Source organism: Nuphar pumila, chromosome 10, assembly GCF_984573655.1.
Source record: "Nuphar pumila chromosome 10, dmNupPumi1.hap1.1, whole genome shotgun sequence".
Taxonomy (NCBI): domain Eukaryota; kingdom Viridiplantae; phylum Streptophyta; class Magnoliopsida; order Nymphaeales; family Nymphaeaceae; genus Nuphar; species Nuphar pumila.
Genome location: NC_143258.1, coordinates 35,955,187 through 35,978,249, shown reverse-complemented (window position 1 = coordinate 35,978,249; position 23,063 = coordinate 35,955,187). Strand labels below are relative to the sequence as shown.

The 23,063-nt window shown below is 38.0% G+C and overlaps 1 protein-coding gene and 1 long non-coding RNA gene across 2 annotated transcripts; both read left to right on the top strand.

Annotated features, from left to right (window-relative positions):
- The first annotated feature begins 5,507 nt into the window (after positions 1 to 5,507).
- On the top strand, positions 5,508 to 16,249 carry LOC149826651 (cell division cycle protein 48 homolog). Its single transcript, XM_090018921.1, has 9 exons — positions 5,508 to 5,633; positions 11,462 to 11,627; positions 11,698 to 11,926; positions 12,016 to 12,782; positions 12,880 to 13,101; positions 13,215 to 13,286; positions 13,635 to 13,916; positions 14,207 to 14,566; positions 15,755 to 16,249. Exons 1-9 carry the CDS (start codon positions 5,590 to 5,592, stop codon positions 16,052 to 16,054), a joined length of 2,442 nt encoding a protein of 813 aa, XP_089875047.1. The 5' UTR covers positions 5,508 to 5,589; the 3' UTR covers positions 16,055 to 16,249.
- A 1,448-nt stretch (positions 16,250 to 17,697) lies between these two features.
- LOC149826650 (uncharacterized) lies at positions 17,698 to 20,058 on the top strand. The gene is made up of 2 exons (XR_016434781.1): positions 17,698 to 17,887; positions 19,772 to 20,058. It is a non-coding gene; the product is annotated as an uncharacterized LOC149826650 (long non-coding RNA).
- The last annotated feature ends 3,005 nt before the right edge of the window (positions 20,059 to 23,063 follow it).

Sequence of the window (23,063 nt, the reverse complement as noted above, 5' to 3'; positions counted from 1 at the left end):
CCATCCAGCTGGTCAGCCCTTGGCCAGCTGGTCAACCAAGGACATGGACGTCTACTATAGGGTCGTCCATGGGTTTTGGATCCACTAGATGCTTCAGATCCAAAAACCAAAACCGCATATTATGTATATTATAAAGAAATGCTTATTTAATGCATTAAAATAATAATTTAATTCCAACAATTTATTTAGTTCTCTTTATAACCCTAATTAACGTAGAATGGTCAATGCCTCCTAAGAAAATTACCTCTTGTTCGCTAAAATTAAGCGTTCTAAGTTTCGGGTCCAACCTTAGATCAAAACTTGTAATTCACATGCACTGACGAGGTTTTTTCGTCGTTCGGGTCTCAAATTTGGGGTGAAACATTACAACCCTATTCCAAACTTACCCTAAAAGTTTCGGAAGTTGATTCGTTCTAGACTTCCCGGAATCGCTCTATTTACGTAAAATTACACGATTTTACTCGATTCTCAATATAAGCAAATCTTCAGAAATTGCCAAAACATGAAAATTCATTGTTTTCAACATAATTACACAATATACATCAAACTTAGAATCATGGATCTTACACATCCGCTTCTGCATGTTGAGATCCGTTTGGATCTTAAATCGTGGATCGACTTTATCGCCGACCTCGCCATCACGATGTGCTAGCACAAGCTAGAAGAAATATTAAAAATATGAAACAAAACACGAGAGAGATTGAGATTCATTTGGGACAGGAGCAAATCAGAGTTGAGAGAAGAGCCGGAAGAGCCCAGAAGTCAAAATATAAGAGTGCTCGATTAGATAGAGATGCCAGAAGAATAAACAAACACACTCTAGAGCCACAAGAGGATTACAATCATAGAGAGAGTCCCAAATGTTGACCAGGGACAGAATGTTCGCCAAGTTCAAGCAGTCTCTATCATAGGTCATGGATTTGCTACTATAGGATGGCCCATTCAGACTACCCGAATTGTCTAACCCTCATTAGATGAAAAAGAATGATCCGACTAAGTATTGTAGATATCAGAGAGCTATGTGCATGACACTGAGGAATGCTTCATCCTAAAGCATATTATCTAGGACAACATAGACAATGAAGAACTTCTGAATGAAGAACTTCTGAATGAAGAACAACCAAAGACCAACAACAATGATTTACCATAACGGTTCAGGCGTGTGAAGCAAATGAAAACTGGTTCTCAAAGAACAGTACGAGACAAGGGTCATCTAACGACACAATGATCCGCATTCCATGAGCCCTCATCTGCAGTAACTACTCTTGTTTGATGACACTGGTACCCCAAGTTCGTTATCAAGAGGGGATAAGGGTCCAAAGAAGAGGAATCCCAAGGAAAAATCAGGAAGTCAATGAAATAAATATGATGTATCTCGATCCACCAGTCAACAATCACACCAAGATTCCTCTCCTGAAGTCCATTATAGAAAAAGATGACCTCGCCATACAATTTTCATTCAATAAAAGGTCCAAGATCTTTTCAGCTATACCAAGAAGGAGAACGCAAGGTCTTGGACACAAAGAGCTCAAGCCAAATGCCAAAAGAGAAAAGCTCATGTGGGTTCTGAAGGACCACTTCCAAAAAAGGGCCATATCAGAAAATATGGGACATGCTATCTCTTCATGAGGACTCAGTCTGGGATAGAAAAAGCTTCAAGGCAACGTCGACTCCCTCGTCTCTCTGTCTAAAAAGGATCAGCAAGCTCAAAATAAGACCCCAACAAGACAGAGCAGAACTATAATGGTTTGGAGGAGGAAGGATCTTCAACATGAATCACCATCCCACAACCCAAGTAAGTCTCCATAACCTGGACTTTATAAATAGTTTTGAAAAATTAAAAAAAAAGAAGATTTTCTTCTAAGGTCCAAGCTAACCCCCTCGTTATAGGAGCATGTTATTCTTGTTATGAGGGTAAAAAAACTTCTATTTTCTGAATATTCTCAATAATGCCTTTCTATCAAAATCATGTGGGGGCAAGTTAAAGAAGTTGAAACCTATCCAGAACCCAAAGATAGGGCATCACAAAGTCATTTTAAAGTTCAAACCTCTTAGACAAGAAAGAACCTCTAACAGCCAAGCATCCAAACATCTAATTCTAAATTGCTTTGACCTCATTCGAAGAGACCTAAATTATCTTGAAAGCCTGGTATACCTCTGGATATTGGCCTGACCTTGTTCAGAGAGACTCATAATAGTTTCTATGTCCCAGTTGTTCTGGACACTCATCCGACCTCATTTGGTGAGACCACATATGGTCTTGATGCCCTAGTTGTCCTTGAACTGATCTGACCATGTTCGATAAGTCCCACAATGGTCTTGGCAGCTTAGTTCACCTCGACTCTAACAGTCATAGGAAGAGGATATGACTTCATTATTATGCAAGGCATATCTGTCACCTTATTACGAACAAGGTCACTTAGGCCTCTAGAGTATACAAAATACATAGCATAATAAACCCCCAAATGACTTTGTTTGACGCTGAAGTTAAGTTCTCTCATGTACCATAGGGTGAACGAGTAAAGATCGAAACATTGTATTAGTTATAAGTACAACGATGAATGAATGAATAAATGTGCATTAGTATTACTCATCCATCACCTTGTGAAAAGTATTGATATTGGTACACTGCTGGATCGATCGGGCATATGACCCAAATTTTATCCGCATGACTAAGCTGAGCTCGCGGGGCTCTTGCTTTGATTTGTGGGATACTGATATGCTAAGTTGCAAAGACTTGAGCTACGATATTCCAACTGCAGCCCTAAAAGGGCTTCTCATGTTTATACGCTAAGTTGTGGAGACTTGAGCTATATTATTTTCAACTGCAACCTGAAGAGGCTCCTCATGTTTTCAAGCTTTATACCTGTTTGAATTGAAATGCTTTCCTACCAGACCAGTGATTGTTCTAACCCTGCTTTATGAGGGATATAGGTATTAAACCTACGATGTGATATGCAGAGCAGGGCAACATCGAGTTTCAGAGTTTTTCCAAACTGTGTTAGACATTTCATTTATAAAAAACTAATTTTATAGAATACTATTTTACCAGACAGTGTTGTAATAAATAACTTGTTTTGGTTTGCGTAAATGAAATACTTTGATGGTTAATAAGTGCTTGGTCACATACTTGTGACTTGCCTGACATCTAAAACCGACGACTAACTATAGTTTATTTTCACTGTTAATGACCTTTTCTAAATTCTACTGCAAAAAAAAAGAAAGAAATCCATGAATTTTTTACCAAGTTTTGTTTTGAAAATCTAGGGCGTTATTGATCAACTATAAAATAATGGTTTTTCTTTTAATCAAAATTATCTGGTTTTTTCTATCTAATGTTTGGTATCTAATATTTCCCTCTTTATCTTCACATTTTCTTAACCAATTTTAAGAACGGAAAATGATAATACTGTATGATCAAATTAACACATTTTTTGAAATGTCTTTTAATTTTTGAAATCCATCTGATGTCTAAATTCATAAATTTTGGGCTTTAAAATGACTTTTTTACCTTTCACAAATTTTCTTGAGATATGTGAATTTCATCCCAAATATAAGAATATGTGAATTTTTTCTTAAATATGAGAATATGTAATTTTTTTCTTAAATATGCACATTTTTCATAAATATGTGATTTTCTTTCTAAATATGTGAATCTTCTCTTAAATATATATTTTTCTCTAAATATGCAAATTTCGTCTTGAATATATGATATTCATCCTAAAAACACAACAAAACAGGACATATAAACACATACCTGTTAATGTCCTCTTGCATGTGTCCCTTATTTGATTTTATTAAAAGGAGGCTTGCACATTTTGGAGACATTTACAACCATGAGTTATAAAGGTCTCCAAAATGTACACATTTTTTTAACTAAATTCTCTCACATTTGCGAATATCATGACCTTCGTACACGAATGTCCTTACACATTTGCAAACGTCTTCCTGTCTGTGCACCTTATGCGATTTTAGTAAAAAACAGGTTATCATGTTTTAGGAACCTTTGCAACTCATGGTTGCAAATGTCGTAATGTATTTATGAATGTCAAAACATGTCAGGCAAAGGGCCTCATGTCTGATATTTGCAAAAGTGCTACTAAAGGTAAAAAAACCTTTAGTGGTGCTTTAAAAGCATCGCTAGAGCCTTTAGCGTTGCATTTTAATGCACGCAAGTCCATTGGCATCTCACTTGGTGAGTGGTATATATATATATATATATATATATATATATATATATATATATATATATATATATATATATATATATATACGAAAAAATGAAAGCACTTTCTTGTGGTGAATGTTCCAAAAAATGTGCAAATCTCTTTTTACTAAATACTCTTACATTTGCAAATGTCTTCGCACATGTGGACCTTTGCAATCATGAGTTACATATTCACATATTTAGGAGAAAAATCAAGAAGAAATTCATGTTTATAAGAGAAAATTTACATATTTGAGAGAAAATTTGCATATTTTTTTATTTGAGAGAAAATTCATATATTTAAGAGAAAAATTTGTATATTTAAGAAAAATTCATATAATCTTATATTTGAGAAAAAAAATCACGCATCTGGAGAAAACTTGTATGAAGGGTAAAAAGATCATTTTAAAGAAAAAAATTTATGAATTTAGGCATCGAGCGAGTTTAAAAAATTATAGGGTATTTTTAAAAACACATCATTTTTGTCGGTACGTTTATTTTCCATTTTAAGAAACGGCCTCATTCTTTGTCTTTTTCTCTATCTTTCATATTTTGGTCTTTTATGTGTATTTGTACGCATTCATTTTGCTGGTCAATAAAAAACAAAAAATAAAGGGAAGATAAGAACTTTTCACATTTTGCTAGGTATATAAACAAAAGGGAGAGAATAATTTTTTAGGGATAGAGAGAGAACTTTTATGTTCACTTTGACAGGTGAGGCTTATGCTTGTTCGGTAGGAGCAGCTACTGCTCGTCACCTGGTGTTGGGACGTTGCAGGTTCAAAACCCAATGATATAGTTGTATAACTGGCACGGTCGGATTAACTCCAAAAACTTTTATGTGCACTTTTGCACATGCATTTTGATATAGTATATAAAATAAGAGAGACGAAACTTGTGAAAGAGGTAATTCCATAGAGAGAGAGAGAGAGAGAGAGAGAGAGAGAGAGAGAGGGTAACCTACGGGAAGAAAAGGGACAGAAAGTGGGTCCTCTCCTTACCCCACCCATAATATTCGGTTCTAATACACTGCCAAACCCGACCCAGATCTGGACCGATGACAGACCCAGTCAGGCCTAGCGCTAAGCGGATTTCAATGTAAGGCAAGTCTAGCAACACGCGCTTGCACTAGATTCTGTGTCCGGCTCAACGACAGCCCTCAGTAAACTCACCACAAAACGTTTTCGGGCCATATTAGGATCAGATCCATACCCGATCCACAAAGATACCTTTTCCCGCTTGGTAGGTAAGGGGCAGGGCCCGCGGGCGCCTATAAATACAAGCCTTCCCTTCTATTCCCTTCGTTGCTTCCTGCAGTACTCCTTTCTCTCCCTTCGTTCTGGTTTTCAGGGCTTTGGTGGAAACCCTAGAGATCGTCAGCCATGGCGGAATTGAGCTCCGACTTGGCGGGCCCTTCATCTGAACCGTGAGTAGCTCGACCTCTCCTCTCTCTGCTTTATCGAGCCCTAGATTGCTCTACCGATGCTTTTTGAATCTCCGTGAGTCGTGGAGAGTAGGTACGATTCATGAAGTGTATAATTAAGGGGTTCGATCTCCGTGACGACGTGTTTTTATGTGAATTGGGATCGGCAAGGGCGCTATGTGTTGATTTTTTCTTATGCGTGTGATATTCTGTTTTGCTTTGTTTGAACTTTTCTGGTTATGCCTCTTTTGTTGATGATTTTTCGTGTTTCTTCTGTTTTTTTTTTTTTTTTGCGTTTAAAGTTTGGTGTTTTATTTCTATGTGTTTGTGGATTGGGTTGGGGGAGATAGCGATGAAAGTATGGGGAGAATTGTTAATGTTGCAACGGGAAATTCTGACTTCAATTTAAGGGAATCATGTTGTTTCTAGGAAGATATATGGAAAAGAATAAAAGTGACTCATGCACATGGAAGTTGTCATTGTAATTACAGTAATGCAACTATAGAATTTATGGGAGATGCTTGAGTGATCGTTTGATGTTGGGTAACAAAGCATAAAAACCAGGTTTTTTTTTTCCTGTCTGCTCTGGATGCCCTTCTTTCTAATGCGATTATGACTCTTGGTGTTAATTCATCCAATTGCTTACTCAGGAGGTTTTCTTGGTGTTACTAATTACTTTCTGGGGATGGTTCATTGTAGTGAATGGAGACACGTAAAACGAGTAACTTGTATGTTATGGTATTCTGTTGGAGATAATTTTAGGTTTCGTAAGTGTGGATCTGATTTGTAGCATCTATATGACTAGATGTTTTCTTTTCTATTCTTATGCAATTATCTTCCTGATTCAAAATCCAGTTTGCATTGCTTTATTGTGGCTGATTCTACGAGCTTGTTCCTCTTAGCCCACCTGCTTTGAGGCTTTGAGCCCACAAGGATGTTTTTCTACACGTCTTATTTTCAAATTCATAAGTACCCATTCAGCTATCACGTCTAACCTGATATTGCTTTATTTTACTTTTCATTTTAATTTTTTAGATGTAACAAGAGTCTTTTATATCCGTTGGCCTATGTCATATGGATACTTTGTTTGGCATGCATGTCTTGTGTGAGCATAATAGAACATTAACATAGACACAGGGCGCAACTCAATACTTAGTGGATGCACTTAAATCTGTCTTGATTGCGGTAACTTTATTTTCTTATGTTTTTGATCTGTTAATTTGGAGTTTCTTGCTTTTTGTTTTTTAAAATGCCTTTAGTATGAGCACATTTGTATTTATTAATAGTATTCGATTTTGACGGCAACTTGTAATTTTGCATTAAGAATATATGCATGTGTGTATGTGATGCGTGCATGAATGCATACTTTTGTTGTGTGTGTGTGCACGCCCGTGTGTGTTGTATGCCATCTGCCTATCTGTGCCTACCTGACATTAGGGTAGCTTCTGCCTCTGATGTTGAAAATGGTGGAGTCACCTGCAATTTGCACTATATAGAGTAAGTCTATGCCAGGTCAAGAGAGCCAAAATGTCAATAGATATTTTCAGTAATGTGGAAGGTTAAAATCATTTACCATTTTATAAAGCCACATCTGCGGTAACAATAGAGCAAAAGTTCAAATCCTAATCTTTTAAAAGATCGAGGTTGGAAAGGAGGAGGACAAAATAAGAATATCGAGAAAAATTTCATAGATCTATCCTCACAACACTTGCAGTCTACTGTTAGGGCAAATCCAAATCACACCATATTCTCTACATTGGGTTAGAGAGTTACAAGAGAGACTGCACCATCCGGATCAGGTTTGCTTTCCACCTCTTGCAATCCAAAGCCATGTGTCCATAATTCCCACATCTTTTGAGAATATGAATAAGTTTTTTTATTGTCCTATGTAAATAGTTATTTAAAAAATAAAAAAAAATAAAAAAGAAAATCCAAAAAAATAATTTTTTTTGAAAATCCAAAAAAAAAAACAGAAAATTTTAAAATCCTCAAAAGGATTGCTCTTTTTGCTGTTAAATTTTTGTCATTTGAATGGATTTTACCGAGAAGTTATTGCATTTATGAGAAGTTCACATGCACCTCATCTCACTCATGGCATTATTAAAAGTAGTCAATTTCTTTTTTATTGTTGTGAAGAGAAAACTTAAAAATAGAGCTCTTTATAAGAAGACAACATAAAATGAAGAAATTTACAGTGAAATAGAAGGATAAATCTCTTTACGAAGCCTAAACATAGCAAAACATGAATCGTATAAGGGTATGATGAGTCTCATATTCTATGGTTTAAGACCATGATGATTCACTTAGAGGAAAAACTTTTCAAACTGAAAGATGCTAAGACTACTTGTTGCTTTGTCTTTGCTTCTCATTCGCTTCTTTGGTCGGTCTTGTGGATATATCCATCTTATGGTCTGGTGCATTTTTCCCCTGAGTCTTGTTTTCAACATCCTTCAAAAGGACTGGCTTGGTCATCTCATTATACAAAGTAAAACCTACCCATTAAAGCCTTATCATGGGGCATTTTTTATTTTATAAAGAGGTGAAAAAAAAATTCACAAAAAAATATCAAAATACCAAAAAGGGCATTAAGAAAAAAAAGAGGCATTATTAAAAAAAGAAAAAAGAAAAATATGAGAAAGCTCCAAAAATTTCAGTGCTTCCTCAGCAATCTAAGATCTCAAATAAGAGAGGCCCAAGATTCCTTAACCCATTTTCTTTTCTTTGAGCCTCATGTTCAGGAATGTCATGTTCAACCTTCATTGGTACCCCTTTTTAGCCTCGTGATACCCAAACTTGAAAAAAATAAACTCATTACCATTTTATCCCTTGCCATCGTCATTACCATTCACTTCATTCAATAACACGTGTCCTGTTTGTTTTCTTTATAGCCTTTGGAAAATGATTGGTTAATTGAAAATATTCAATATGGACCAGTTTAATTCTAGCCTTGGAGTGAGGAGATTAAAGTGCATTAGATTGAAAAGTCCTAGGCTTTTATGCAATTGGAGCTCTCATTTTCGGGCCTAAATGGCCAATGAGTTTTTATCATTTAAAAGTTTATAGTCTCAGAATGATTTTCTTTTTTGGTTCATATTGCCGGCCCCAATTGTTTTGGGATGAAGGCGTAGTTGTTGTTGTTGTAAAAGTTTATGGTCTCAATCTTTGTGAGATTAGATTAACAACTATTGAAGAATAAGTCTATACATGTGCTTTTATGAGTAATTGCTTCAAAATTTAAAGGTTAGATAAAAGATTTATTCTAATGAAGAAGAAAGTTGGAAAGTGAAGTCAGAACAACATTAGCAAAAACTCAAATTGTTGATGAGTAATGCAAGTTGAAAGCATTTCAAGATTGTGAATTGGAACAATAGCATAGGTTTGAAAGTTTGGCAACCTGCTCATGGCATGTGGGTGGCTGAGAAACGGAGTCCATCACCAACCCAGGCTGATGAAATAACTTGTTCATGCTTGCTATGCAAGTGTTAAATTTAAAATTATCAATACTCTCTTCCTTAAGGGGTTGTTGTTGGTTCGGAGAGTCAGGTTTTCTAGAGGCTTTAGTTGAAGTTGAAACTCCTCGTTATTGGAAGAATCGACCTCAAGGCGGCCATGCTCTTGTTGCGTATGCCTTGCACCGGCACAAGGATCAAGGGTCAAGATACTCATTTCAGTGATCTGCAGTTCATGTTAAAGCACCTCCTTTCTATAACCATTTTGTTGCTCTTGAACCTGGTGGGAATGATCTAACTACCAGCTAGTGACGACATAAGTTTTAGGTCAGTTGCTTTGGATGCTAAACCCTTCCAGCTCAAGTAGTCCAACACATTTAAGCTTCACAACATGCAAATAAGCTGCCATCTTCAATGTAGGGAGCTCTCATACATGCTGGTTCCTTGGGCAATGAGATCGTGACATACCTGCAAAAACTCCCATTTCTTTTGTCCGACATGAACTGTTGAAGAAAAAGGTCTGCTATTTGCAGATTACGTATTTTCTATTCTATTTAGATGGCAAAGGTGGTCTGCCTCAAACATCAAATATGTTGTTGCCTCTCATGAGGCTCAAACCAAGAGCTTCTTTCTCTTATCTATCTTCCCCCTCTCTTGATGCTCCACCACCAAATGAGCTTAGCACAGAGTTACCAGTCGAGGAAGCGGGAGCGGGAAGCGAGGCACTTTAAAAAATTTAGGAAGCGGGGGAAGCGTGGGACCACTTAGAAGAAAATTATGAACCGTCTCGGAAGCGAACCGGAAGCGAGGGGGAAGCGGAAAAAATGGAAAAAATGGGGAAGCGCAGGGGAAGCGTGCTTCCCATAAATGGGGGACGCTTCCCCACGCATTTCGGAAGCGCGGTGTTTCACGCTTCTGAAGCGCGTATCAGGGAAGCGCGTTTCCCCTTACGCCTAGGTGCTTCCGGTAACTCTGGCTTAGCACCTCTAATCCCCTTCGTCTGCTTTCATTTTCTCCTATTGATATGCTTTTTTGGCACACTTTTGGAGAATGATCCTAGATTCTCACCTGGTTTTGGTTAACCTCATGGAAGTGGTTAATGTGATGCCACTGGAAACAATTAACAATCACTATGTGAATGACTTGTCATCTGTAATCATACAAGCGTCACCATTGTCCCATTAGAAGAACTAGATGCTTTATGGGCCTTCACTAAGGGCACTTCTGTTTGATGTTAGTGACGGATGTCCTGAGCCTGACAATAATCTTCTCTTGCATCTACCTTGCTGCCTCCTATCAAGTTGGTGCTTGGGAGTTCGAAGAAACGGAGTCCCAGTAGGAAGGAATGGAGTTGTTAAATGTTTCTATAGGTGTTTAATTTTTCTCTCTTGTTAGTGAGAGCTATCTGTTTGTCATTGGTTTGATGTCTCTACTTTTTAGACTTTAGTAATATTTTCCTTTCTTTTGCCTCAAAATTGAGAAAAAAAAGAGTTGTCAAGTGGGTCCTTCACGTGTTGGTTGTATGCATGGGTTGAGAGGGTTGCTGGAATCTTCAATGTTTATGGGTTATGTTGGAAGGTTATAAGTGTGCTTCTTTAGAGTATAATACATGTACCTGCTTGGATACATGGTTGAACATGGATGTCATAGATCTGACTCTCTCTCTTTTTTTTTTTTTGAACTATTAATTTTTTTTGAGATGGTGCAGCCAACAGCCTATATCGGATCCATAAGGGTGTCTCCTTCCATTTATTTCTTGTTGTCTTTGCTTTTAACTTGTTTTTGTTTGGATAGTGAATAGTTCTTCTTTTCCTTTTGAACTAAATTCTTTTTGTTCTGGTGAATGAGACTTTCTTTTCTCTCCTTTCTTTGGAAACAAAGGACAGGACACATACAGAGCATGTAATTGAAGTTACACTTTCCTGATGTCTAAAGACCTTGTCAGCATTGTGTGTCCAGATTGTTTTCAAGCAGTCCATTTTCAAAATAATCTTGATATTTTTCTTGTTGTTCAGTATTTGAGAATCAAGAAGCTGTGACTAGCAAGCTCTTGCAGTATTTCAGATGGATTTTTTCTGATTGACATTGCTTTTTGTAACAGTTTCTTCCTGATCATTTGATATCTAGACATAAACTCAAAAGTTATTTCATATGACAAGGCTTTAAGGTTTTTTTGTTTGTTTTAAACTATTAATTGTTCCTCTTCTGGTGAAAGTCTTTTTTTCATTAAAAAAGGTCCATAGAGACAATTTTTGTCTTTGAGTATGGTTCAACGAGCAATGCGACTCTCATTATGAGCTCTTACTGAATCTTCTTCGTTGTTTATAACATTCTATATTTGTACCTTCAAGTTTTCTGTAAGATCTTACTTGCTTGCAACAGGAGAGGGGCGAAGAGGGATTTCAGCACTGCAATTCTGGAGCGTAAAAAGGCTCCCAATCGGCTTGTTGTTGATGAAGCTGTGAATGATGACAATTCTGTTGTTTCAATGAACTCTGTGACAATGGATAAACTTCAATTTTTCAGGGGAGATACCATTTTAATTAAGGTATTAAGTTTGAGCTTTCTATTGCTTTAAAATTGGTCAGTGTGCTCTTTACATGCAATCGCCTTTGCAGGGTAAAAAGAGGATGGACACAGTGTGCATTGTTCTTGTTGATGACACTTGTGAGGAACCCAAGATTAGAATGAACAAAGTCGTTCGTGCCAACCTAAGGGTACGCCTCGGTGATGTTGTTTCTGTGCATCAATGTCCTGATGTGAAGTATGGAAAACGTGTTCACATACTGCCAATAGATGACACAATTGAGGGTGTTACGGGAAATTTGTTTGATGCTTATCTTAAACGTGAGCATAATCTCCAACCATCTTTTTTTCATATTAGTTTTATAGTGTAAGTTAATCTTTTTCCTAATTTTGTTTCTTATTTTTTGCAGCGTATTTCCTAGAGTCCTATCGGCCACTGAGAAAAGGTGACCTTTTCCTTGTGAGAGGAGGGATGCGGAGTGTGGAATTTAAAGTCATTGAAACCGATCCTGGTGAGTATTGCATTGTTGCTCCAGATACAGAGATCTTTTGTGAAGGGGACCCTGTCAGACGGGAGGATGAAGAGCGATTGAATGAAGTTGGTTATGATGATGTTGGTGGTGTTAGGAAGCAAATGGCTCAGATTCGGGAGCTGGTTGAACTTCCACTGAGGCATCCACAACTATTTAAATCCATTGGTGTGAAGCCTCCAAAGGGTATTTTGCTTTATGGTCCTCCTGGTTCAGGGAAAACCTTGATTGCCAGGGCTGTTGCAAATGAAACTGGTGCATTTTTCTTCTTAATCAATGGACCTGAGATTATGTCCAAGTTAGCTGGAGAAAGTGAAAGCAACTTGAGAAAAGCGTTTGAGGAGGCTGAAAAGAATTCTCCTTCCATCATCTTTATTGATGAGTTAGATTCAATAGCCCCCAAAAGAGAGAAAACACATGGTGAGGTGGAGAGGCGTATCGTTTCCCAACTTTTGACTCTAATGGATGGTCTTAAGACTCGAGCCCATGTTATTGTTATTGGTGCTACTAATAGGCCAAACAGCATTGATCCAGCTCTCAGAAGATTTGGAAGATTTGATAGAGAGATCGACATTGGTGTTCCTGATGAGGTTGGGCGGTTAGAAGTTTTTCGGATACATACAAAGAACATGAAGCTTGCAGATGATGTAAAGACTCCTTTTGTTCTTTTCCTCCTCCATCTTTATGCTCCATTGATTCACTTTGAAATACTTGGTATTTACTCTCTTTATAATATCACATTAGGTCGACCTGGAAAGAGTGGCAAAAGGCACACATGGTTATGTTGGAGCAGACCTTGCTGCTCTTTGCACAGAGGCGGCCCTTCAGTGCATTAGGGAAAAAATGGATGTCATTGACTTAGAGGATGATGCAATTGATGCTGAGGTCCTCAATTCGATGGCTGTCACAAATGAGCACTTTCAAACAGCTTTGGGCTCTTCCAACCCCTCAGCTTTACGCGAAACTGTGAGTCTTGTCTTTTCATTTCTTCTTCCTTCATGTTTTGCCATAAAACTTTTATGAATATTATTTTAACATGATGGTGCATGATTTATTATGATTACATTTGTTGTTGGTAGGTTGTGGAGGTTCCGAATGTCTCATGGGAGGATATTGGTGGCTTGGACAATGTCAAAAGAGAACTTCAGGAGGTAACTGTCTATTTCCCTTGACATTTTGTTGTTTGTATTCTATTTGCAAAGGACAAGATGAGTGTTGAATGGCCAAATTGTTGTGATCTTTTGTTAACACCTTTTTGAAGATGCAGATATGTCTTGTTTAAAAATTGATGATTGCAATTGGCATCTCTGTATCAGTAAGCTGTTGAATATCCATCAAGTGCTTCAATGCTGATTGGTTGACAAAATTTTATTTGCTTTTCATACATCAACTTCCATTGCCAGTCATCCTGATGGAATGTTCTCTAAAAGTTTCTTGTCCTGGTAGTTGATATTCAATGTGTTGAACGATTGTTTGCATTATGATTGTTGTGCTTACAGACGGTGCAATATCCGGTTGAGCATCCCGAGAAATTTGAGAAATTTGGCATGTCACCATCAAAAGGAGTTCTGTTTTATGGCCCTCCTGGCTGTGGTAAAACTCTTCTTGCCAAGGCTATTGCAAATGAATGCCAGGCCAATTTTATCAGTGTGAAGGGGCCGGAATTGCTGACCATGTGGTTTGGTGAGAGTGAAGCTAATGTTAGGGAGATCTTTGACAAAGCCAGGCAGTCAGCTCCATGCGTCCTTTTCTTCGACGAGCTTGATTCCATTGCAACACAGGTAAACTCTTCTGATAAATCTTATCTTTATTGTTCAACATTCTTTGTTTTACTTTGCCTGGTATTTGAGAATTGAGAAGATTCTCTCCAAGATGATCATTGTTTAGTTAGTATTTGGATAAAATTAGCCTCTTCCAGTGGTTTTGAGTATTTTGACTAACCAAATTGTTTTCACCATTCTTATAATCTTTTAATGTAGAAGTTTTGTAAGATTCTCTCTATTTAATATACTAAAATAGGTATTTTCCAGTGTTTGTGATTAACTAATTTTGCTTTCTTATCATCTTACAGCGTGGAAGTTCTGTTGGTGATGCTGGTGGTGCTGCCGACCGTGTTTTGAATCAGTTGTTGACTGAAATGGATGGCATGTCTGCAAAGAAAACTGTCTTCATAATTGGTGCCACAAATAGGCCAGATATTATTGATCCTGCATTGCTTAGGCCAGGACGTCTAGATCAGTTGATTTACATTCCCTTGCCAGATGAGGCTTCTCGCCTGCAGATCTTCAAAGCTTGTTTGCGCAAATCACCTGTTTCAAAGGATGTTGACGTTGCTACTTTGGCACAATATACTCATGGTTTCAGTGGTGCTGATATTACTGAAATCTGCCAGAGAGCTTGCAAATATGCTATTAGAGAAAACATTGAGAAGGCAAGTTTTTTTTTTTTTTTGGTTGAGGTTTCTTCTTCTCCATGAGCTACATGTCAATTCTTTTTTCCGATATGAACTACATGTCTAATTACGTCCTTGAAAATTCTAGTTAAATTTTTATAATAACAACCAGTCTGTATGTTCAAACGGGCAGCTGGAGGTTAGTTCCTTTAAGTCTAGGTCCTCATAGAAAGCATGTTATCATGGTGTTGGTTATGTATGGGTGTGCTTTTGGTGGTTTAATTGCTTGTGTTAATTGCTGCCAATCTTTGAGAGGTTTGCCTCTCAGAGCATCCTGTTTGTTCTCTGCACTGTTTATCCTTTTTTAATGAGTCACTAAGTGATATTCTCTGATAATCTTTTGCATGAAATATATATCATGAACTTTCTGGCTGTATTGCTTTCATAAGAAGCTCGTGCAACTTTTCTCAGAACCTCTCTTGAAACTGAGAAACCATCTTGTTGGAGAGAGAAATTTGATTAATACAAATTCTAAAACAAAGCACGTGAAAGTCTGATGGATGCATAAAAAACCACTGGTTTTCTTCTTATCCGTTAATGTTATCCTATTAAAAAGTTAAGAAGAAAATTGCTTAGTGGAGCATTTAACTACGTCTTGGTGAATGGATTGTTGTTGACCAGAATACTTTGCTCATGGTATGGAAGGTGTTAGGGGCTACAACCAACGGCGTGAAAATGGTCATAATTGCCTGCAGTATTTATTCTTTTAGAAAAAACAAACAAACAATTGACTGCTGGTGCCTTTGGATAAGGGACAACTTTTTTGGGAAGGATCCAGTGAGTCTGTTTTTTCTGGGAGAAATGGTTTTTTATGTTATTTCATTATTCAAATTGATGTGAAAAAGCTGTTTTTTTGTAGAAAATGTATCACTTATTTGGGCACATCTGTTTGTAGCCCATTTGCAATTTGTCGAATTGCTCTCCTGTTTGTTGTACAAATTTTTTATGTTCTTTGCTTGCATTGATATTGGTTGTTCATGTTAGCCATTTATTTTGTTAATGTTTTTTTGGTAGGCCATTTATTTTGTTATTTGTGTGGAATTACTTTCCTATATTTTGTGCAAATTGTTAGTATGTGCTGTGTGCTTGTGTTTATACTGGTTTGCTCTTGTTAACCGATTATTTTGACAAGTGTCTGATAAGTTAATCATTTTCTTGTGGAAACAGGATATTGAGCGGGAACGTAAGAGGAGTGAGAACCCTGAGGCGATGGAAGAGGATGACACAGACGATGTTTCAGAAATAAAAGCAGCACATTTTGAAGAATCCATGAAGTATGCTAGAAGAAGTGTAAGCGATGCTGACATAAGGAAATACCAACTCTTTGCTCAAACATTGCAGCAATCGCGAGGGTTTGGATCAGAGTTCCGTTTCCCTGATAGACCCGAGTCTGCTGCTGCTACTGGTGCTTCTGATCCATTTGCTGCTGGTGGTGGCGGTGGAGATGACGATGATCTGTATAACTAAGATTTAAACTGGTAAACTAGAGGTGTTTTCTCTGACCTAGGAACTGCTTTACCTTCTGCATCATCTTCTTTTTTGTTCTGAATCTTAATTTATACTTTGGCCATGCACAGTTTGTTTCATGTTTAATACTTCATTAACTCTTGTAGAAGAATCATCTTCTTGTGATATGATAAATTAAATTCAAAATCTGAACAATCGAAAATGTTGAAATTTAGCATGTGTTTGCAAGCTTGCACACACATGCACGTACATGATCTCTCTCCTGTTTGAACCCCACAGGAAAATGATTAACTGTCTCCCCTATGCGAAATTTCTTGAACTGAGGACTGTCGATTTTCTGGTTCTGTTGGGATGAATTTGAAGCCATGAAGTTCTCCAACGGGCTTTCTTCTCAGATGTGATCTGCTTGAAAAAAAAACACAGCAAAATAAACGTAACATTTTCATTTTTTATTTTGCATTAGTAAATTCCTATTTGGACAGAAATCACTGAAGTTCCAACAGTGTGTTGCCCAGATATGGCCTATGGTGTTGGGTATGGTCTGTGTTATTTGAATCTGGGTCAGATCTGCTGCATGTAATGATAATTGGTTTCAAACCTAGATTGTGCCAAAAATGGTCTATCTGGATCCGAGTTGGAGCCTGGACGAGGATGATCCAAGCTGGAGTCAGGTTTTAAGTGTTTTACAGGATCTGGCTAAACATAATCGAGAGCTGGATCTGGGCCTATGTTATGAGACCAAAAACAGATGCTGATCTGTATGTATTTGGATAAATACAGGGCGTTCTTGGTCATGAGTCGTGCATGACATTGCCCTCAAAGCTGCAAACAACTGAGATTCATACTGTGTTGTCTCAACTTGCCGATGCTCAATGAGTACGGATCCTATCAACTGACATATGATGGGATCCAATACCCATCCATCTTACATTCAATCATAACCGTCCAAACAATGGCTAGAATTAGTCCACATTTTAACCTGAATGGATATTGATCTTAACCGTGCAGATGCGTCAGTTGGACAGCTAGGATATCTTGTGCTGAGTCCAACCTGAGCTTGAGTTCAAAAACATTACCGGTCAGCTGAACCGATCCCCCTCTGTCTGGGCTTATTGGCTTTGTTGACAGTACTGACCGGAGATCACAGTTTGAAGATTAACAAGTTAGTGCAACAGTCCGAGGGGGTTGATTGTATTTGTGACCATCATTCATGACCTTCAAGTTGAAAGAATTTGGACACTCATTTAGATGGGCAATTGAACGCGGTTACTGGTTCAAGTTCAGTCTGGACTCTCGATGTTATTCGATGTTTACGTTATGGTGGACGTATCTGAAAGTTTGCTCTCAAGCCAACTATTAAAACGTTAGTTTTGGTTTCAAATTTCATCAAATCTTTTTTGCTCCTAGCCCACGGTGACCAGTTTATTAAAAATACAAAAAATTCTGATAATAACATGAATATTTTCATCATAATTGGGATCCAGATCAGGTCATTTGTCAAATGAGTCACTCATTCGACGATCTTGACCGTTGAGAGATGGGCTAAGATTTCTCCACGTGGCGTTGCTAACTTCATTAAAAAAAATAAAAAAAAAGGAAAGCAAAAACGAAACACGAAAGCCTTTTTTGGGTTTTGTGTCCTCCCCTCTGCTCTTGCTGCGGCGTCCATTAACATCTTTGGACTCCTCCTGCTTTTGTTGCAGCAGCCATTAGCATCCTTTGAATCCCTCTGCTCTTGATGCAGCCATTAACATTCTTCTTTCGTTTGCTGCTGACATTAACATCCTCCCTGCTGCTGTGCCATAACCCTCCCAGAGACCGACTGCAAACACGGTAAGTCCCCTCTTTCTCTATAAACAGAGATAGCTAAAAATAAACAAGCCAAGATGATGCAGAATAAGCCTTATGATGATTAGGATTAGGCAAAACCAATTTCATTTTTGTGGGTTGTCATAAAAACCACAGCACAATATGAGGTACCTGACTAGGTTGGGTTTGGAGGAGGTCATGGTGGTGAATTTTGCAGGCGACCACGGTGGTGGGCTAGGTGATGGGTTTTGGAGGCAGCCACGGTGGTGGGTTTGGAGGAGGTCATGGTGGTGGGCTAGGTTGTGTTGGCGGCTATGATAGTGGCCTAGGTGGTGGGTTTGGAGGCGGTCATGGTGGCGGGTTAGGTGGTGGGTCAGGTGAAAGCTTAGGTGGTGGATTTGGAGGTGGCCGTGGCCGTGGCGGTGGGCTAGGTGGTGAATTCGGAGTGGGAGTGGGAGGTGGCGCTGGTGCTGGATGTTAAATTTTTTTTAGTCATTCAACCAGGTGCTTTCGTACTGATTATCAATTAAATCCTTTAAAATTTTATTGTTCGCATTACTTTATTTTGAACATTTAAAATTTTATTGTTTGCACTACTTTATTTTGAACGCTATTAGAACATTAGTTATGAGATGTTATTATAACAAAAAATAGAAACTCGATGCGTCAATATATTGAAAAAATAATTTCATCATTTGATCCAATACATAATTTTGAAGGATCACCTGGCATTAGTCTATCTACGAGATTGTGGTTGTATACTTTGCAATATGTACTTGGACCTGCTCACAACATTTCCTTCTTTTTGAGATCAAGTTTTCAACCATCTGCATTTTTTCAAGCACTCCCTATGCATAGCCGAGATTGCCGACTCATGATGCCATTCCTGTATACACTCCTAGATACCATACTGTGCATGCATTCTTGGTTCACATGTATTGTTGTATATTTGACCGTTCACATAAAGTAGTCATCATGAACGATTTTCATACAACATGAGATCACGTATCTGTTCAATCTTAGAGACTACGTGCTTACTTGCTGAATCTGAAATAGGAACCTCAGCAATCACTGAGAAGTGTTAGCATATGAATCTCCAAAGTTATCTGCAGATGGATAAAACTCAATTCCCTCTGGGCTTGACTAGGATCAATCCTCTTGGTATCCACCTTCTCAGTTGCATAAGCTCTTTGCTTAGCAACTTCCATGATAACCTTTGTGAAAGAGCCATTTACAATACTAGATTGACGACTTCCATGAGCCAACCCTGGCTTTTTTGTCACCAAAGGTTGTGCACCCTGTGGGTGAACATTTCTTGTTTTAGGTTTATTTCTAACCTGCTTGTCACTAGATTAAGCAATTGGGATCCACTTTCCTGCATCATCCCACTTAGAGGGTGCAAGATTGGAAAACTATGCTAAAACCCATTATCATGATTTAAACCATTCAAAATTCTAGCATTGTCTTGATCCTTTGGGGGTGAAGGACTATGAACCATAAGATTTGAATTATCACATATTACTTCATCTGATGTTAAAGTAGATGTTTCTGGATGTACAATACGTGCATCTTTGCAATTTGAAGAACCATTAGCCTTTGTTTATTCAACAAATGAAATCAGCATAAAGTTTCAATTTGTAAAACCAAAGTATTTTGTACAAAATATTGACGTGTGTGGGTACACATTTCATGGCGAGTATTCTTTTTTTGTTTTGATGTGTGTGGGAATGGCATTCGTTGTTTTTCTCGACTCACTACAGAACTTGAAATCAATGTTGGAACATGAAGGTGATATCGTAGAGGTGTTTCCCACATATGTAAACTGCTCGATTTGTGTTGAAGTTAGAAACTTGAAATTAGAATTTTGTTGTCAAGGCTATCTGATTTTTAAGTTTTTTTTTTTTGCAGTTGAGTTGAACCATCCATGATGCGATTGATAAAGGAGCAGCAGCAACAATGCAGCCCATTCTACTAGAATGAATAGAGTAGGACAATAGTTTGTCTTTCAGTTATGGAATAGTAGTGAACTTGGAGTAACTAGGGATTCTAAGACTAGTGTGTTTTTGGACATGTATCTCTATGTGTATTTCTCTTTATGTAAATCTTGATTTAATATTTAGTATCAATATTGTAGTTGGGACTATGTTATTTTTATCTTCATGTGTTTATTCATTTTGATTTATAACCTGAAGAAACCACACTCAACACAAAGACCTGGTTGCACTGGCTTATCCTGCCATACCTATGCTCGTCTTGCTGGTGGCGTAAAACTCTGAGTCTAGGACCCCACCTGGGGCCTCTGTGTTTATTTGCCTTAAGAATGATGAGCAGATAATTGTACTCTTTTCCAGACTCACCATCAGTATTAACAAGAACGTGTATTTGTCCCATGAACTTGTTTAATATGCGGACCAAAACATCAAGATTTTGTTAAAAAAAAAACCAACTACATGGAAAAAGATTAAATGATCTCGATGTAATTGCCCACTTTCAAAAAAGACAATAGAATTTCGACTAAGGTATCCATAAGTTGAGAATGCTCAGAGAGAACTATTACAATATTTAGATCTGCTTCACTTCATTCAGTCAACTCCACCTCCTACTCTTCCTCCAAACCCAGCACCTGCACCACCTCCTACTCCACCAAGCTCACTGTCATGGTCACCTCCAAATCCACCACCTAAACTTCCACCTAACCTGCCACCATGACTGCATCCAAACCCACCACCTAGGCTGCTGCCATGGTCACCTCCAAATCCACCACCTAAGCTTCGACCTTACCCACCACATAACTAAACGAATATGGTAGTGACACAGAAGAGAGAGGGGAGAGAAAATGTGTGTGAGAGAGATGACACACTGGATTTATGTGTGGTTCGGCTAGTATGTAACGCCCCAAAATTTTGAACTTGTAAACCTTTTGAAAACGGTTTAAAGACTAGAAAATCCTTTTTCTTTTCAGAGTTTATTTATAAAATCAGCGGAAGCATTTTTTTAAAAGAAAAGAGGGAAAGTCAACAATCTTGGGCACGTTAGCTAAAAGAGCATAAAAGACAAAGGCATAACTTGCAAATATCCAGATGAAATCATTTATATCATAAACAATTTCAAGTTTGTATAAAATTTGGATTTCTCTAAGAAACCCGTAACAAAACCCAAAATGATCAAGACAAAAGGTGCGAGTGGAAACAGTGGATCCTGAGAACATCTCGCAATCGCGACATTGTCTGCTGAGTACCTAATCATCACCTGTACTCATAAAATAGGTTAGTTTCGTGAAAAACTAGTAGGTGCATAAGTAGACAGAAATGTCTGAAAGAAGCATAAATAATTAACTATGTATGATGAGTAACTAAACAGTTACTGAACTAACATGAGCAATTTATTAGCATAAGTGAAAGTCTAATTAGCACATGCTGCACGATATATCAAAACATTTAATAATGAATTGAAATCACTGAGCATAAAACACAATTCTATGATTCATCAAGTGGAGTGCACAAGTTACTTTATGTTCCATCATTAACTGGCTTGCGGGTATGCACAGACGCGACTCATAGAAATAACTGAGACTAGTTCGGGTGTCTGTTATTCTGTGTATTTTGAATAACCCGAATAGCTAGTTGAGTCTGCTCTTAAGGGGACGACCGTTAGTCGAGAGAGGATTTCCCAAAGGCATTCGTGGTTACGGATGCATCCTACTTCTGCAGAAGTCCAATAGATCTACCACCTAGGATAATATCAGGTAGTCCTATCCCCTAACTCTGATGACTGGGGACACCGAGTCTTTGCTCGTACAATGGTTATTAACAACTTGTCCATCGAAGTGTGTGTACCAATCCGTCATCTTCCTTGACAGACAACAAGAGACGAATGAGTGTGTGAGGGGTTACTTAACCAACAACCCATTCTACATGCTCTGGTCTTTTGACCCTAATCGAGCATCTTACCTGTGAAGGTGAAAATAATCAATCTGTAATGTGATTTAGCATTATGCTCATAACACTGATCGAGGTCGTATGACCATCTCATCCATCCATCGTATTACTCGTATGCCATGCATGTCTATGAGCATGTTACGAGGAAGGGTTCTAGGTCCTTAATAGGAGCCTCAACAACATAATTTGCAAAGATATAATGTCATCATTCTAAACCTTTGAAATGACTAATATCATGTGCCAACTTATGGCATGTGATTTTCTCGAATCTTACATTCGTTATCGTAGTGTCAACATGCAACACAAATTTTGACACTGATAACGATAAACGGTAAATGTGGATTTCGCATGAGAAAATTACGCTCACAAGCTTGCTCGAGTCCCAGATTTTGGGAAATCTCGAGCTGCACCAAAAATACTAAACAGAGTAGAAAAACTACTCCTTCCGAACGTTTGATTCAGGATGACCCACTGTGATGCTTTAAAACCAACATTGTTTGCAAAACCGTATGTTCGATATAAAAGTTCTCCTTTCATCCATTGAGGTTGAAAATTTTAAACCTTTCTATTTCTCAATCGCTGGAGCGAGAGAAGTGCAAGCCTACACACGCTTCATAAGTTTGAATTTATGAAACTCTATATGAAGAAATGCTACAGGATAATGTGTGCAATAGCAAGGTGAAAACAATACAGTAATGAAAAAAAATGCAAGAGCCTGGGCGTGAAGCGCGACGGCAAATTTAAAGACAAAAAGCAGGAAATGCGAAAGCAAAAGCCTGGGCGCAAAGCGCGATGACAAACATAGAATAAGTAATACGAAAGCAAAGAATAAGGATCGCGAAACCGCGTCCTTGAGCTAAAGACAAAAAAGCAGGAAATGCAAAAGCAAAAGCCTGGGCACAAAGCGCGGCGGCAAATTAAAGACAGAAAGCATGAAAATGCGTAAGTAAATGACAAAGATCGTGAAACCGCGTCCTTGAGCTAAAAGCACACTTATAAACTTATACGTATATAAATATATATTTTTGTTCTTTCGGTCTTTAATTATTTAAGGTAGCTTCGGTTATTTAAGTCATTGTGCAATTTCCCCTACCTCGGGGTATTGCGAGAAAGAGGTTGCCTACGAGCGTAGGTAATCGCTGGTTCGGTTCGCGGGGCGCGAACGAGCTTCATTGTGTAACACTGCAAGAGTAGGATATTAGCATGAATCTTAATTGAAAACGGAACAAAGGTCAGACAGGGGCTTATTTCCACTGCCCGTC

Excerpts from the sequence above, each read along its gene's own strand:
- LOC149826651 (XM_090018921.1), top strand. The coding sequence starts at position 5,590 with ATGGCGGAATTGAGCTCCGACTTGGCGGGCCCTTCATCTGAACC. Across the intron at positions 11,628-11,697 it reads GAGATACCATTTTAATTAAG|GGTAAAAAGAGGATGGACAC; the intron begins GTATTAAGTTTG and ends TCGCCTTTGCAG. Across the intron at positions 13,102-13,214 it reads CCTCAGCTTTACGCGAAACT|GTTGTGGAGGTTCCGAATGT; the intron begins GTGAGTCTTGTC and ends TGTTGTTGGTAG.